General features: G+C 59.5%; 2 protein-coding genes across 2 annotated transcripts; one reads left to right on the forward strand and one right to left on the reverse strand.

Moving 5' to 3' along the window:
- Nucleotides 1-1,402: 1,402 nt before the first annotated feature.
- On the forward strand, nucleotides 1,403-13,421 carry MRPL11 (mitochondrial ribosomal protein L11). The gene is made up of 6 exons (XM_074959707.1): nucleotides 1,403-1,556; nucleotides 2,097-2,231; nucleotides 11,422-11,517; nucleotides 11,799-11,892; nucleotides 12,551-12,710; nucleotides 12,994-13,421. Exons 2-6 carry the CDS (start codon nucleotides 2,109-2,111, stop codon nucleotides 13,097-13,099), a joined length of 579 nt encoding a protein of 192 aa, XP_074815808.1. The 5' UTR covers nucleotides 1,403-1,556; nucleotides 2,097-2,108; the 3' UTR covers nucleotides 13,100-13,421.
- On the reverse strand, nucleotides 5,367-9,552 carry LOC141991417 (transmembrane protein 121-like). The gene is made up of 2 exons (XM_074959706.1): nucleotides 9,338-9,552; nucleotides 5,367-6,945 (listed from the first exon to the last, which is right to left on the reverse strand). The coding sequence occupies exons 1-2, from the start codon at nucleotides 9,441-9,443 to the stop codon at nucleotides 5,993-5,995; spliced, it is 1,059 nt and encodes a 352-aa protein (XP_074815807.1). The 5' UTR covers nucleotides 9,444-9,552; the 3' UTR covers nucleotides 5,367-5,992.
- Nucleotides 13,422-16,113: the final 2,692 nt, after the last annotated feature.

The raw sequence follows: 16,113 nt of genomic DNA on the forward strand, positions 1-16,113 counted from the left end.
AGAGTCACATCCTCCTCTGCCTCCCAGGATCCATTACGCTACTCCTGCCAAGCACCCCCAGCACCCTCTCTCATCTTGTCCCTGGCCAAAGCTGGACAGGGCGACCTAAACGACAGCTGGGTTTGCAAAATGTTTGGGGCCAGATCCTTGGCTGATGTAAAAAGAGCTAGAGGATTTATACCTGCTAAGCATCTGGCCCTTTAACCCACCTAATGGCATTGAGCCTGGTTCTCCTGTCCCTTGGCAGCCCGGTAAACCAGGAGTGACCACATCAATGTCTGTGCAGTTACACCAGAGTGAAACCAGTGTTGGTGGGAGAAGTCTCAGTACCGCTGGATGGAAACAGAGTAAATTTTCCTCTAAGGTGCAATTAAAGCCTATCAGGAGCTGAGCAATGTGGGCTGCCAGCAGCACCTTAGAACTTGCCATGCTAAAACAATTTGCTCTCCTGCTGCTCTGTACCACTCAGACTTTCCTATGAAAGTCCCCGAAGCTGGTGGAAGGTTTTCCAGAGCAATGTTTTTCCAGCAAAAAAAATGGCTTTGTGACTAAACGAAAATCCCATTCTCTCCCCCCCTTCAAAAAACTTCTATTTTTGTCAAAACATTTCAGGGAAAAACCTGAAATCTGCAAATTTCAACAACAAAAAGGATGTGTGGGGTTTTTTGGGGGGAGAGGAGGGAAAATGGGTAAGGTTTGGTTTACCAAGCCGCCTTCCTAGTTACTTTAAGGAAGGCCAACAAATATTCCAGAGTTTCTATATGTGGAAGAGAGACCCCACGTTGCTGATTTTATTGTGAGTTTCGTGATACTTGGTTTTTCCCTTAAAGCCCCAGAGCCCAGACTCTTGGCATTAAAGAAGAATCTTAACTTTCATTAAAATAAGTAATTAAAAATCAGCTCTCCTGATTGTGGAAAAAAGCTTGTCCCCAAGTGCCCCATAAAGGTTCAGAAATCAGAAGGCAAATAACAATACCCCCCTTCACATATATATGCATTAAAAACAGACCTCATGATTTTTAATATCTTCTCCTGGGTTTTCGGACCAGACTCTTGTGAGTGTTTAGGGCTGGCGTTGCTGGAGACTGCCTCAGCATGGCGTGTACAGGGAATCTGCCCTTTGGGGATCGAGTGCCGTATTGGCTACAGAGCCTGAAGAAGGTGAGAGAAGTAACCCTGGGTTACTGAAAAGGACTAGCAAGCTTGGTTGGGTCCAACTGCTCTCTAGCTTAAAACAGAGCACGCACTGTGTGGGTCTCTGTCTCTTTTGGGATGGGAACTACCACTCCCAGCATGCACCTGGGTCATTGTGGGAGACTTCAGCTCCCAGAATGAACATAGAGCAGGAAACTATAACCCCCAGCACGCGCTTGGGACAGCACAGGAAGGGCTCGTGAGAACTACAGCTCCCAGCATACATTGGGCGTGCACGGGGGAGGGCCAAGGGGAACTACAGCTCCCGGCATGCCGTTCGCCGAGACTCCTGCCTCTATATGTCTGCGCCCAGGCTGGGCTGAGAGCGGCGAGTGGAGTCGATATTAGGGGCTGAGCCGCAGGTGAGTTCCTGGGCGCGTGGGGGACTGGGGTAGGGAGGCTGAGGTCTGGGGAGTGGCCGTGGCTGGGGCGCACAGGGCAGGAGCTAGGCGGGGCCATGGGGTGGTGGGACGCAAAGGGGGCTGAGCTGTATGGTGAGGGTGTACGGGGGCCATGGGGATCGGGGGGGCTGAGCTGTATGGTGAGGGTGTACGGGGGCCTAAGGGATCGGGGGGGTTGAGCTGTATGGTGAGGGTGTACGGGGGCCTAGGGGATCGGGGGGGCTGAGGTGTATGGTTAGGGTGTACCGGAGCCTAGAGGATTGGGGGGCCTGAGCTATATGACTGTATAATAGGGGTGGGGGGTACTAGGACCCTCTGGGAATAGTGGTTTCTAACCGTGCTATGGCACAAACAACACTTTCCCCAGGCCCGTGGCACCTCTTGGGCGGCAAGGGAGCCCTTCCTAGTGCGGGGGGTGCTAGAGAGAGCCTGCCAGCGCTCTCCCCTGGGGCTGGATGCTGCCCCCTGTGACTTTCCCTCTCCCCTGTACTCATCTCGCAGCTGAGACTCACCATGTCAAAAATCTCCCGTGCCGCCAAAGCTGTGAAGAAGGTCGATCCCGGGAGTGTCATCCGAATGATCATCCGGGCAGGGCAGGCCGTGCCGGGGCCTCCCCTAGGCCCTGTTCTCGGGCAGGTAGGCCAGGCCCCTCATTGGCTGTGTGATTTGGGGGGGCTGTTTTGCTGGTGATGGTTGCTGTATTTAATCAGTGGTGTGGGGTAATGAGGTTCGCTGCAAGGGCAGCGGGTGCTTCTGGGACAGCCATGCTCCAAAATAATCCCCTGGTGAGGTTCCTGCTGCCCCCTGTGGCTACTCACAATGTGGAAACAGGGTTAGCCGCTCTCACTCTGGGCTACTTAAGGCTGCCAGGTCTGTGGTTCAAATCCTGCAGTATGGGGTCTTTAGCCCCCTCCCATTTGTTGGCTGGATGCAGATGTCAGGGCAGCACCCCAGCTTCTGAAAGGATTTCCTCTTACACCTGTTACCAGGGGCACAGTGTTTGTGGGCAGGAAGAGATCCAGCCTTCCCAGGCATGTTTGGGAGACGCAGTTGTGGGCACGGAACCCTTTAGGGTTGAGTCTCTTGTGGGGCTCAGTTCCTCTACTGGCTCTTGAGCTCTCTGCAATTGAAGCATGCTCCTCCTTGTTTGCGGGGGGGGGACAGAGAAATATTGCTCTACTGAACTTTGTGTTGGGGTTCTGGGCCCAATCAGGGCAGCCAGGCTGGGCATGGGGCACTCGTGAATCACAAGGGGTTGTCTTTCATTTGAATGCCTGTGGAAAGGAACGGTTCAGGCTGGGAGTAGCCCCTGGGGGCAGCTGGCCCTGGTGGCTTTAGAAGAAGGGCATCTCGGAGGCCTTCCCTGCTCTCCCCAAATGGGGTAGCACCTCAGACCTGTGCTGCGAGGGATGAGTGTTGTAACTGATGCCGGTGATGACTTCCCGGGCGGTCAGTCTGTCAGACGAGTCTGGCGTCGTGATTGGATGAGATCACAACTTGGTCGCTGACGGTAACTGCCTTGATACAACTGATTGGGACTCTGCAAGGCATCTGACTTGGTACCTCATGGTAGTCTGACGAAACGCCTAGGGCTGGACAAAATCAATGCACCCCTATGAAAGGGGCTAGAAACTGGCTAGTGATCCCCTTGGCTGTGTAAATGGGATTAGTGAGTATGGGTAGGGAGGGGATTTTGCCTCTGTACTGGTGAGCCCCGTACTTGTCCACGTAGTGCGTCCACATGCGTTGCCATGTGTTGAAAAATCAGAGAGGGTGCAGAAAAGAGCCCCACAATGACCCAAGGAGAATGTCTTGCAGGGAGAGGCTGCAGGAACTGCATGGAGTTAGCTTTTCCCAGACGAGGTTTCGAGGGGGCTTGATCCCCAGTCTCTCAGCCCTTCCGTGTGGGGTGGGGGTGGTTCTGGAGCAGGGAGCTCATTAATGTCACCAACAGAGGCTGAGCAAGAGTCAAGGGCCTGGAAGAGATGCCTGGATGCATTCATAGACCATTGTTTAAGAGGGAGGCAGATCTGCCCTTCTGACAAGTGCCCCAGGAATAGGGTGGGGTGGGAAGGGAGTCTTGCTTGGAATCTCAATGCAGCCCTAGTGTCTTCCTCTAAAAGCTCCACTCCAGCTCAACAAGCAGCTCTGGGCAGGCTGCAGGATCCCTGGACGGATTATCCAGCCCGGGGGTCAGACTGGAGGATTTGAATGGGCCCTTCTGGCCTTGACATCTGACTGCACAAGCTCCCACCACACCCCCAATCCCACTGCTTAGAGCAAGCGCTGCCCAACGATGCACCTGTGTGTTGTCATGTCTCCTGCTGCTGGGGCTCCGGGCTGAGTTCAGACAATGGCTAAAGAGGGCTGGGCTGGAATGGCTGAGAATGCCCCCAGGCTTACACTGAGCCCCCTGTCTGTAGCTGCTGCTGCTTGTACAAAGGTGGAGCCCAGAGGCACCGTTCTACTGGGCGCTGCACACACACCCCACCTCTCTCCCCCGCCTGAGATCAGCCCTTGTCATGCTGGGGGCTGCACAGCCCCATACCAAGAGACCTGCCCCAAAGAGCTCCCAGGCAGAGGTAGGATGGCTGTTAGCTGAGGCCCACAGAGGAGCCACGAGTCATCCATGGTCATGCAGGGAATCAGTGGTGGGGATTGCACCCCAGTGTCCTGAATCCCAGCCCAGTGCACCCTCCCACCCTTCCCCAAGACCATGCTGCCTCCTGGCATGGCAGGGCCCAGTGGCAGGGCACTTGGACTCTCCTCTGCTGGGAGTGTGGAGAGCCCTGCTGGACTGCCTCCTCCCCTCCAACTGCTGCTGCCCCATGTGGTGCCCTGCTGTAACAGGGCCATGGGGTGACCCCACTGAATCCTGCCCCCCACGCTGGGATTGTCCTGGCTCTGGAGAGGGGGCTGGGGGTTGCTGCAAAACCCACAAAAGGCTTTTGCTGTAAATATAAGCCAACAGCCCTGAGTCCCCAGCCAGGCCCCCTGGTTTGGGGCCAGATCAGGGACTGTGCCCTTGGGGAAAGACTGTGTGGGTTCATTCCTGCTCCCCCCGACTCCTGGGACAGCAGGGCCAGGGAATGGGGCACTGGCCCTTTGCCCTCCAAGGGGTGATGGGGAGGGAGCCCTATATAAACAGCCCCTGTGCCCACCCCAGAGGTGGCCATGTTCTGGTGCTGGGGCAGGTGAGTGGCGCAGGATGGGTGCAGGGAAGGGTCTGTGTTAAGGTCCCTTCTCTCAAGCTGGGAGGGGATGGGGTAGCCCAAGCACAGAGCCAGGACCTGCTGGGGTGCTGGGCTGGGCCTGGCTCTTAAGGAGCCGATGTGTGAGCCTCTCCCCAGTGATGGGAGAGGGGGCCGCTGCCCCTCATAGGGGATTTCACAGCATGCTGTCAGTGGTCACTCACTAACCACCTGCCACGGGGATGGGAATGCCCTGAACTCTATGATGGGGAAACTGAGGGCCAGGAGAGGGAGAAAACATTTCTCTGAGGTCACACAGTGAGTCAGTGACTGAGCTGGGACAGAACCCAGGAGTCCTGGCTCCCAGCCCCTTGTGTTGCCTCCCGTCTCCCTTCCCCTCCCCTCTTGCTGGCTGATAGAGGTGGGTACTCAAGGCTCCACCCCTCCACAGCCTTGCCTTTGCCAAGGGCAAGGGCTGGCGCTCCCCTGGGGGTATGGGGTGGTGACTACAGGCCACGGTACACCACCCCTGCATGCAGCCCCAGGACTCTGTGCACATTGGGATCCAAGGTCTGTTCTGTGTTAGCTCTTCTTTATTTCCCTCTGTCCCCATGTCCTGCATGGAGCAGACAGGCCCGGGCATGTGCCCCCTACCCCTCCAAATGTCAGGGCCATAGCTGGCACCACCCATTGGGCCCATCCAGTGCTTCGGCCTGGGCTTGCCACCGGGCCAGCTGGGTGTGGATCCATGTGTCTCAGTCTAGCTCCACACAGAGGGGTGATGAGTGTATGCAGTGGTCATCAATGTGCTGCAGTGAGGAGTGGAGCCCAAAGGGCAGGGGTGAATCCTGCCTCCCGCCCCAGCACTGCTGGTGTCCCTCAGTCCCCACCTGTCTCAGTCCTGGGCTCCAGCTCTGCCAGTGCCCCTCAATCCCAACCCACAGCCCCCTGCTATGCCAGCCCTGGGCTCGCCCAGCTCTTCCGGTGTTTCTTCGCCCCTTTCTTTGCTAGTCCCGTGCCTTAGTGAATAGTGGTTTGTGCCCAAGGAAAGTTTGTGATCTCAGCCCTCCTGTGTGTGTGAGGAGCCTGGGGGCCAGTTTACATCAGGGCAGTTTTGCTGGGTAACACCAGCTGGGGATCTGGCCCCATGCTCACAGCCAGTGTCCCTCCAACTCAGGGTGTGGGTGTTCCAGCGTCCCTGCGCACTCAGAACTCCCGGGGGATGAACCTGTGTCCAGAGGAGCTGTCCATGCCTCCACACTGGGGTGTGTGACATGGCATGTCCCCAGGGGGAAGCTCCCTGAGCCCAGTGGCCCCAGCTCTGTGGTACTGCAGTGCTGTGCACCCCTTGAGCACAATGGCCAGTAGGTTCTTGGCCATGAAGATGGCAGAGACCCGCTGATCGCGGTAGAGCAGCAGGTCAGCAGCCCGGATGGCCAGTGTGGTCAGGTTGACGGCCAGCAGGCTGAGCAGCGGGTAAAGTGGGAGGTGGGGTGGGGCGGGCAGGCCCATCTCGCCCAGTGCCACGCAGGGCAGCACCAGCAGCAGGCTGTAGCAGTAGAAGAAAGTCAGGCCCTCGGCCCATAGCGGCAGCCTCTGCCGCTGAGGCTCCCACAGGCTGGCCTGCATCTCCAGCAGGTCAAGCAGGTCCACCACCACCCAGAGGAGCCGGCCGCGCAGATCCTCCTTGCGCCGGAAGGCGGCCACATGCTCCAAGTGCTCGGTGGCCACCAGGACCACGTAGAGGGAGGGGATGCAGATGGAGAGCAGCAGGGTCAGGGTACGGCGGGCCAGCAGGTCAGGGGTGCGCCGATCGCCCCGGTACCCCTGGTAGATGAAGTATAGCTTGATCTCCAGGGTGAAGACAAAGAGGAACCAGAGTGCCATGGTGTAGCCATGCCGCAGGGTCCGGGGCTCGGCACCTGCCCATGCCCCCACATAGCGCAGCACCAAGAGGAAGCACAGATCACCTGCCAGTGCCAGGGCCAGCACGCTGGCCCGCTGCGCTTCAGCGCTCAGCTCCATCAGGTACACGTCCACCGCCACCATGGTGGAGACGATCACCACCGCTGACATGCAGGCGTGTGGCTTGCTGGCAGGGGGCAGTGGTGCCATGGAGCGGGGGAACTTGGTCACAGAGGGTGGCCAGCTGGCAGCGCCTGCAGGGAAAAGGCAGGGGGGGTGAGTCACACATGCCTAGAGCAGGATGGGCCACAAGAGACCAGGCTGCAGACTTGGGACGCACCATCCCGGGGCTAATGCTGGCCTCACAGAGGGAGCAAGGACAGGCCATAGGGGACCACGGACAGGCTGTGGCCTCCGGACATACACATACCATCCTGGAGCTAGTGCTGGGCCTCCAGAATGGGTCACTCCAAATGCTCCTTTGGTTAGCGCTGTGGGCAGGAGGTGGGGACTGTGTTCCCCTCTGCCCCCTACAGGCTGCATTGCAGGGAACGCACTTCCCCTTTTGCTGCCCTCAGGAATGCAGCCTCTCTGAAGGGCTCCCAGGGAGGGGCTGGCACAGCACCCCTGCATTCCCCCTGGCCTTCACCCCCTGGCCCTTGCACCAGTCCCACAGGGACCCCTCTAGCACAGAATGCCCTCAGTGTTGCTGCCCCACTTGTGTGGGGGAGGTGCCTGTAGGGAGTCACCTGAGGAGCACGGGGGCAGGCAGGGTGATGGGAGTGTTCTGACTGTGCTGGCTCCCGTACCTGATGGGGACCCTGAAACTGGGTCAGCCCAATCCTGTCGCACACAGGGAAACTGAGGCACTGAGCGAGAGCGGCTCACCCAGGGGCACGTGGAGTCAGTGGCAGTGCTGGGGCTAGACCTCTTGGCTCCCAGCCTGCTGCTCTAGCCACTAGACTCACTCGCCGCCCCGAGCTGGGAGTAGAACCAAGGAGTCCTGGCTCTCAGCTCTAACCACTGGCTCCAACAGCAGCACGTTTGTGCGGGGAGGAGTTGAGCAGCGAGGTATTTGGTTGCTGATCCCAGCAACTGTCAGTGTTTCTGGCACCCCTGTCCCCTCATTCTTAACGGGCCAGCAAGGCAGTCAGCCCTTGCCACTCTGGTCCTTCCCCACAGTACCTTCTCAGGGGAGAGCAGCCAGGGGAAGGGGAGCCCTCCACCTGCCCTGCCTCATAGCGAACACTACAAACACACACACTGGCCATGCTCGTGCCCCCCCCCAAGACACGGCAGCCACAAATAGCGGCTTCAGCCACCTTGATGTGGCCTTGCATTACTGTTGATTAGATATAAACAGCCCCATGCCCCAGAGCCAGCTGCATCTCCATGCCAGGCAAGGGATCCCTGTACAAACAGCCCTCCGTGCCCCAGCCCAGAGCCAGCTGCATCTCAGTGCCGGGCAAGGGATCCATGTATAAATAGCCCCTGCACCCCAACCCTGAGGCAAGCGCTAGGTGCCTTGCTGGTGCACACACAGCACTGCTTTCTCAGAGGTTAAAGGGCCCATGTGGTTATTGACTAGGTTGCTGCAGGGAGGAGGCAGGGTAGGATTCTCTCAGCTTTGGCTAGCAGACCTGTGTCCCAGCCTGAGTAGGGGAAGGGGCTGGGGCCCCCCATGATGGTAGAGACCAAGGGTCCAATTTCCCAACTGGCCTGGTGCCAGCTCCAAGCACGATTTATGGATTTGGCGGGGGGAGGAGGAAGGAGTGAAGCTTCAGTGAGCTCTTCCCATTACTGCCTTTCCTGCCTCTCTCCCATACAGAAGGGAGTTTGGAAGGGTGTGACAGCTGGGGGTGGCACTGGCTGGCTCTGGGGGCTGGGACCTTTACTGTGTAGGGGCAGCCTGGCTGGCTGTGATCCAGCCCTGGGGCAGGGGGACTGACTGGCTCAGGTGGGGATGTCCATCTTCCGTGCTGGGAGCTGGATGTGATGTGCCAGCCTGCATTAGTGGTGCACACTTCACCTGCCTGCTGCCTTCGTGCTCCCCTTCTTCCCCACCCCTGTGACAGCAGTGTGCTCTGACAGGGGATGGGAATGGCCCCTCCTGACACATGATCCGTGCAGGTGGGGGTGGGTGCTGGGACCTGTCCCTCCTCCTTGGTGCCAGCTTCCAGCCCAGCGAGTAGCTCCTGGGCTCTCCACCCTCCCCACTCCCAGTCAGTTGGATTCATTTGCCCTGCCAGAGATGCGTCATCTCCCAGCGTCTTCCCACAGCAGGACTCTCAGGGGCACTTCACAGATTAGTAGACAGCCAGGGACTGCACAGCATCTGGCACTGGGGCTGTTTATGCTGGGATCTCTCGACTGGTGCAGAGACGCAGCTGGCTCTGGGGTGGGGAATGAGAGCTGTTTATGCAGGGATCCCTTGCTCAGTGCTGAGATGCAGCCACCTCTGGGGTGGGGTTGTGTAAAAGCACCACTGCACAGTAGTTCAGTGGGTGACGGGAAGAACTGTTTGTTGACGCTGACCTCACTTTCCTGACGTGATGCGAAAGGGGTTGATGTTCTGTCCCCAGCTCTGGGAGGGGAGAGGGGTCTAGTTTTGTTAGAGGAGGAGTGATTTCAGAGCGACATACTGACCTGGGCATCCTGGTCCTCCCTTGGAGCAGACCGGGCCTCGCTCCTCCCCCGGCATCAGTCCAGGGCTTGGGCTCTGTCCGGCTGTCTGTGCCCCACACCCTGGCATGGGTTCAAGCTGTGGGCAGTCCCCTGTGTCTGTTGGCTGCTCCCTCCACTGCCTTGCCTGTGGGGAGGGGGTCAGGGCTTACCATGTGTCCCCAGATCCTGTGAGCCTGACCCCATCGCACCTCAGTCCCTGAATCCCCCATTGCCTCCCCCACCCCATTGCTTCCTCCTCCCCCGGCCCCCATTGCTTCCTCACCCCCAGGCCCCCAATCCCCCCATGGCCTCCCCCACCCCATTGCTTCCTCACCCCCGGGCCCCCAATCCCCCCATGGCCTCCTCACGCCCCCGACACCCCATTGCTTCCCGCTCCGCTGCCCGTCTCGCGCGGAGTTCGGAGGCGTTCCCGGCCAGACCCCCGGGGCAGGGCAGCCTGTTCCCCGCCCCCCATACCTCCAGGTCCCGTATGCGGGAGCGGCAGCGGCGCGCGTGCGTGCGCGCGCGCGGGGGGCGGGGTCTGAATCCCGCCGGGGGTCCCGGCTCTGCGCGGGGTCCTTGTGCCGCCGGGTGGCGCGGGGAGCCTCGGGCGGGGGGCGGGCTCTGGAGTGGGCGAGGGGGCTCTGGCTGAGGGGTGGTATCTGGGAGGCGAGTGGGGTCTCGTGCTTAGAGCAGGGGCTGGGAGCCAGGACTCCCGGGTTCTCGTTCCAGCACTTGAGGGCAGTGGGGTCAGGTGGTTGGCTGGGGGACGGGGGCTGAGAATCAGGACCTGGGATCTGTCCTGGTTCTGGGAGAGGGGTGGGGGGTGGCACTGTTGCTGCCTTCTGTGTGTCCCAGCCCCGGCGATTCCCCTGGGGCCAGGAGTTCAGTCCCTTCTGGGGCAGGACTGTCCGTTCCTGGGCCAGGGGCAGGGTTACAAGCCTACACCTACAGCATTTTGGGCCCCAGAGCCCCGGCGTCAGCCCGTCCTGGTGCAGATCCCTGCAGTAGCCAGCCTGGCCTGATAGCTCTGCAGCCCCGAGGCGGGGAATTCTCCAGGGGCGGGCAGTGATGGACAGGCAAGAAGGTGCCACCCCGGTGTCCTCCCGTCAATCATAGTAGCACAGGGCCCTCCTGGGGCTGAGGGAAGGGCAGAGACAGTGACCAGAGCAATGAACAAAGGGGCGCAATAGCATGGGCATGGGGCCTGGGCTAGTGTGGGTGCTGCCCCCCGCTGGAGGGAGCAGGTCTTCCTGTGTGTGGTTCATAGGCTCCGTAGCCAGAAGGGCTCATTGGGGTCTCTGCCCGTGTGGGGTTTCTGGGGTGTGCGCGCTGGGCAGGGGTTGTGCTGTTCATGTCTCGGGGTGTGGGGTTCCTGTGGGTGTGCACGCTGGGCGGGGGTTGTGCTGTGCGTGTCTCAGGGTGTGGGGTTCCTGTGGGTGTGCACGCTGGGCGGGGGTTGTGCTGTGCGTGTCTCAGGGTGTGGGGTTCCTGTGGGTGTGCACGCTGGGCGGGGGTTGTGCTGTGCGTGTCTCAGGGTGTGGGGTTCCTGTGGGTGTGCACGCTGGATGGGGGTTGTGCTGTTTGTGTCTTGGGCTGTGTCTAGGCAGGACGTGTGCACGGTGGGTGTGCAGTCTGGGTTTCCTGGGGAGCTCACAACTGCTCCGGGAGGCAGTGAGCGCTGCTCTAATTCAGCTTTATTTGGCCTGATCATTAGTGACAACTTCACGTCGCACAACTCGTCCCACCAGATTCAGAGCCCTGCGTTACACCGTGGATCTGGACTCTACTCCCAGCCCCTCTGGGAAGGAGCGCAGTAGCCTCACCCCATGCCATCAAACAGGGAAAGGGGGCGGGGGGAGCATATACCATTGAAATGTGACCCCAGGGCAGGGGAGTGGCTGGCTCAGGTATGGGGAATGGGATACAGGGCCTTTCCCCTCTGGGGAGCACTGGCTGTGGTTTGGGGTGAGGTCACATGTGGAGCTGCAAGAGATTCTGGGACATATGGAGCAGGTGGGTGGGGGATCCGAACCCCCTGACAGTGTCCTTGCTTCTCTCCCAAGAGGGGCATCCCCATCGGGCAGTTCTGCAAGGACTTCAATGAGCAAACCAAGGACATCAAGGAGGGCGTGCCACTCCCCGTGCGCATTGATGTCAAGGTGAGACACCCCCCCACCGCCCCAACTCACACCCTGCCACCCCACACTGCCCCCCAGCCCTGCTGCCCATGTGCACCGATATCAGGGGGAGGCACCGCCCCACACTGCCCTATCCTGCTCCACCCCATCACTGCCACTGGGCCAGAGCACACCCCTCCACAGTGGGGCAGGATCTGTGTGTGGCAGGTTACTGGGGGTCTCCTTTGGGGCACAGAGGGGTCTAGGCCACGTCTCCTCAGGCAGGACCCCAGTTTAAGCCCCACCCCCTTGATGTGTTGCAGCCAGATAGAACCTATGAGATCCAGATCAACCAGCCCACGGCCTCCTATTTCCTCAAGGCGGCTGCCGGCATCGACAAGGGGGCAGCGCAGACTGGTGAGGAGATGAACGGGGGTGGCCCAAACTGAGGGGGCACAGAGCAGGGAGGGGAGAGGCCCAGACTGGTGTGGAGGGGGTTACACAATACGGGAGCAGGGCCACCCAGGGTGGTGAGGGCAAGGGTCCTGCCAATGGCGGGGGGCAGTCCCCCTGTGCTCTGGGAATGCCCACACTGCCCTCCGTGTTGAACCCCAGCTACCGCACGATGGGCACCAGGCCTGTAGATTGGCACCCAGGGCCTCCCCTCACTTTTCTGCCTGCCCTGATGCCCTGTGAACAGGTGTGGGAGGGAGAGTTGGCCCCCAGGATTCACCCCCCACACACACCCTCTTGGGGACAGCCTGCAGCAAGAGCACCCCATAGAAAGAGCCTGTGGGTCACCTGGTGGCTGCTTCCAACATTAGAGCTATGAGTTGCATCTGACCATGGGACATGGGAGCTGCAGATCAGGATGGAGGAGCCCTGCGGGAGGGCTGCAGGTTGGCTGGAGGGGCCCTGTGGTCCACTGGGGGGCTCTGCCGGATGGGACAGGGGGGCTGCGGGGACACATGGGGTCCACAAGGGGTAGGGGAGCTGTGGGTCAGGATGCAAGGGGCCCGCACGGTGGCTGTGATGGGGCCCCATGGGTGGAGCTAACAGGTCTCTGGCTGAACAGGGCACGAGGTAGCAGGCATGGTGACCCTGAAGCATCTGTACGAGATCGCTCTGGTGAAGTCCAAGAACTCCAACTTTGTGGTGCGGGACACGAGTCTGGAGAAGGTGGTGAAATCCCTCATCGGCAGCGCCAGAACCCTGGGCATCAAGGTGGTGAGAGAGTGAGTACCTGCACAGAGCCTGTGCCGGGGCAGGAGCCGGAAGCCCTGGGTTCCCAGCTCTGGGTGAGTGGGTGAAGCTGGGGGAGTTGGCAGTCAGGATTGCTGGGTTCTATGCCTGGCTCTGGGAGCCAGGACTCCTGGGTTCTATCCCCAGGTGTGGGCAGGGAGAGGAATCTAGTGGTTCGAGCAGGTGGGGCTGGGTGTAGTCTAGTGTGCTAGATGGGGCTGGGAGCCAGGTCTCCCATGTCAGGCAAGTCTGACCCCTTTCTTCTCCCCCCACCAGCCTCAGTGCAGAGGAATATGCCGTGTTCCGGCAGCAGCGCGAGGAGGCCTTGGCGGTGGCAGCAGCAGAAGCCCAAGCATTGGCAGCGGCCACCAAGAAGAAATGATCTCCAGGACCCCCGGATCCCACAGGGACTGCAGGGCCAGCAAGTCCAGATCCCACGTTCCGGGCCTCCAGGGTCAAAGCCCCACTCTGGGCGTGGGGAGCTGGGGGCATCCTCTCAGGAGCAGCATGTCAGTCTGTCCATCCGTTCCACCCCTGTTCCCCTATCCTGGCCATCTTTGTCCTATGGAATTGCCTCCATGGAGAATGGGAATTAGCCCCAACCCCTGACACAGGCCCCACCCTTCATATCCAATCCTTCTTTAAATGTGCTGAATTGTTTCGATGCAATTAAAATCCCAATCCAATAAAACCCCACTGTGACCCCCAAACTGGGAGCAGCCTTTGTCTGTGTTTTCAGGGCTGGGGACCTGGGATATGGGACCTTTCCCCTCTGAGGGGGCGACAGCTCAGATCCAGCCCCAGAGCGGGGAGACTGGCTGGCTCAGGGAGGGGATGGGGGGGCAGGGAACAGGACCCAGGGCTATTCCCTCATTTGTAGTTCAGGCAGCTAGCGCTGCATGGGTTACACGTGGGACAGCTCTTTGGCGATTATATTTGTAACCCCAAGGGCTGGAAACTAGCTGCTTTATTATTAATGCCAGTTGCGATTCTAGAGAAGGGATGGTGCCATGTGCCGAGACATCTGGGGGACCGGCCCAGCTGCGGTTCTGTCAAAACCCAGGTCGATTGGAAAGTGGTAGAGAAGCGATTGTGTTACAATATATTGGATGTATTTCAGAGACACCAAACCCAGCAGGGCGAATGAACAATTGAACAAAACAAGGACAAACAATCATCAAGGATCATAAATCCAACAGAATGCATTTTGGATGGGAAACATAAGTACCTTGTCCTTCTCCAGGGTCTTAGTTTACTGTATTAACTCAGGAAGGGACTCAGGGGTGGGGTATGGGGCTGTTTATACAGGGATCCTGAGACCTGGCCCCCTCTGGGGTGGGGCAAGGGGACTGTTTGTACCACGATCCCTCGGCTGGTGCTGAGATGGAGCTACCTCTGGGGTTGGGCAGGGGGGCTGTTTATACCAGGATTCCTCACCTGGTGCAGAGATCCAGCGGCCTCTGGGCTAGGGCACAGCCGCTGGGTAATATCTATAGCATCATTGCACAAGATTTTAAGGTGAAACATGAAGGGGAATCAAATCTCTATTTGAAACTAATAAGCAGGTGAACAGACAGACTAGAATTACCTGGAGCTGGGACACGACATGGTTGCTGAGGCAAACAGCCTGCCGTGGGCACCTCCACGCACTCTTGATTGACTGTGAGTTATCAGCATTAAGTGGTATCAATAGGAGTGGGGGAAAGGGAGCCCAGGACTGGGATTGCCAAGGGTGACAGATTGGGATGGAGGCACAGGGGGCTAGGGGGAAATGAGAGGAAAGTTTCTGTTTTCTGTTGTCACCAGCAGGTGGCAGAGTTTATCCATGATTTGCATTGCTGCTGGCATGGAGCAGGGCTTGGGGAGATGGTGGCTAACTTCCTGCAGCCAGAGCCGTCCCAGCCCACACCCCATGCTGGCCAACAGTCTCATCCCCCCGTCCCACCCCAGCTAAAGAAGCAGGCATTGCCCTTTGTTTGAGCCAGCCACAGAGTTACGCTGCCTTGAGCTGGACAGCAAGAAAAGGGGTGTGTGACTGTGGGGGGGGCAGGTGTGGTGTGGGGTATGTGGATCAGGTGCAGTGGAGGGGTCAGGTGTGGAGTGGGGGTATGTGGATAGGGCTGCAGTTTGGGGGGTACAGTGTGGGAAGTATGGGGATGGGGTGCAGTGTGTGTATGAGGGGTGTGGTATGGGGGGTATGTGACTGTGCAGTGGGGGTGCAAGGTGTGGATAGGTGTGCAGGGGGGGGTACAGGTGTGAGGTGGAGCAATGTGGGAGGTCTGGGTAGGGGTTCTGGGGTGTGTGTGGATGGGGTCCAGCGGAGGGTGCAATAGATGGCCTGGGATGTGGATGGGATGCAGGTCTGAGGTGGAGCAATGTGGGGGGTCTGGATAGGGGTTCTGTGGGGAGTGTGGGGAGCGGTGCAGTTTGTATGTGGGGGTGTGGATGGGGTTTTCTGGCCAGTCTCATCCCTTCCCATTCATTCTCTGGCTGTGGGTGGCACCCCTGGCCCAGCCAGCCACTGCAGCTCCCAGCCGGCCCTTGGCAGAGTGAGGCCCCATCTCTCCATGCCTCTGCAGCCAACACTCCCTGCCTGGCCTGATACTGAGTCCAGCCAGCTCAGGCCCCTCAGCGCTGGGGAGGGGCAGCTCGACACCCCAGGAATGGGGTCCTCTGGGGCAGCCAGCTGCCAAGGAGCCTCCCCAAACCACACACACCCTGTCCCCTCCCCGAGGAGCTCAGCTCTGCTGGCCCTGGCCCCTCTGCCTGGGCTGAGTTAATGCCCAAGGGGATGGATTTTGTGTGGCACCTGGCTAGGAATGGGGCTGAGACCTGGCAAACTTGTTCCATGTGGGGGCAGCATGGCTGGATCAGAGCAGGCCCTCCCCCCCGACCCCAGAGGGGAAAGGCCCTGAGTGCCAATCCCCCTGTCCTGGGGCTGGATCGGCGGGAGAGAGGGAGGAGTTGGAGGTCAGGGAGTGAGGGGAAGTGTTTAGTTGGGGGATGGAGGGATAGGGAGGGACTGAGAGATATGGGGAGAAATTTCCCCCCAGCTTTGCCCTGGAGGGTGGCTGCCCCCTGCTCGTTCCGCACCAAAGCACCCCACTCCCAGGGACTGATGGTTCCTTGCTTGTTGGTGCTGCTGCTGCTGTAGCAACGTAAGAGAGTCTCTAGGAAACGGGTTCCTGTTGCTAGGGCTGCGTAGGCGAGGGATGGAGGGGAGGCTGCCGCAGAATGGTGGGGTTGGAGGTCAATCCCACATGGGGGGCTGTGCCCATTTACACACATGCACACATCGCCCCCACCTCACCCAGAGACATGGACCCCGTCATGCACACAGACCCCCTGAAGACATGCAGTGCCCCATCCACACGCAGTCCCCCAGAGACATGCATC

The sequence above is a fragment of the Natator depressus genome, chromosome 7 (assembly GCF_965152275.1).
Source record: "Natator depressus isolate rNatDep1 chromosome 7, rNatDep2.hap1, whole genome shotgun sequence".
Lineage (NCBI taxonomy): Eukaryota > Metazoa > Chordata > Testudines > Cheloniidae > Natator > Natator depressus.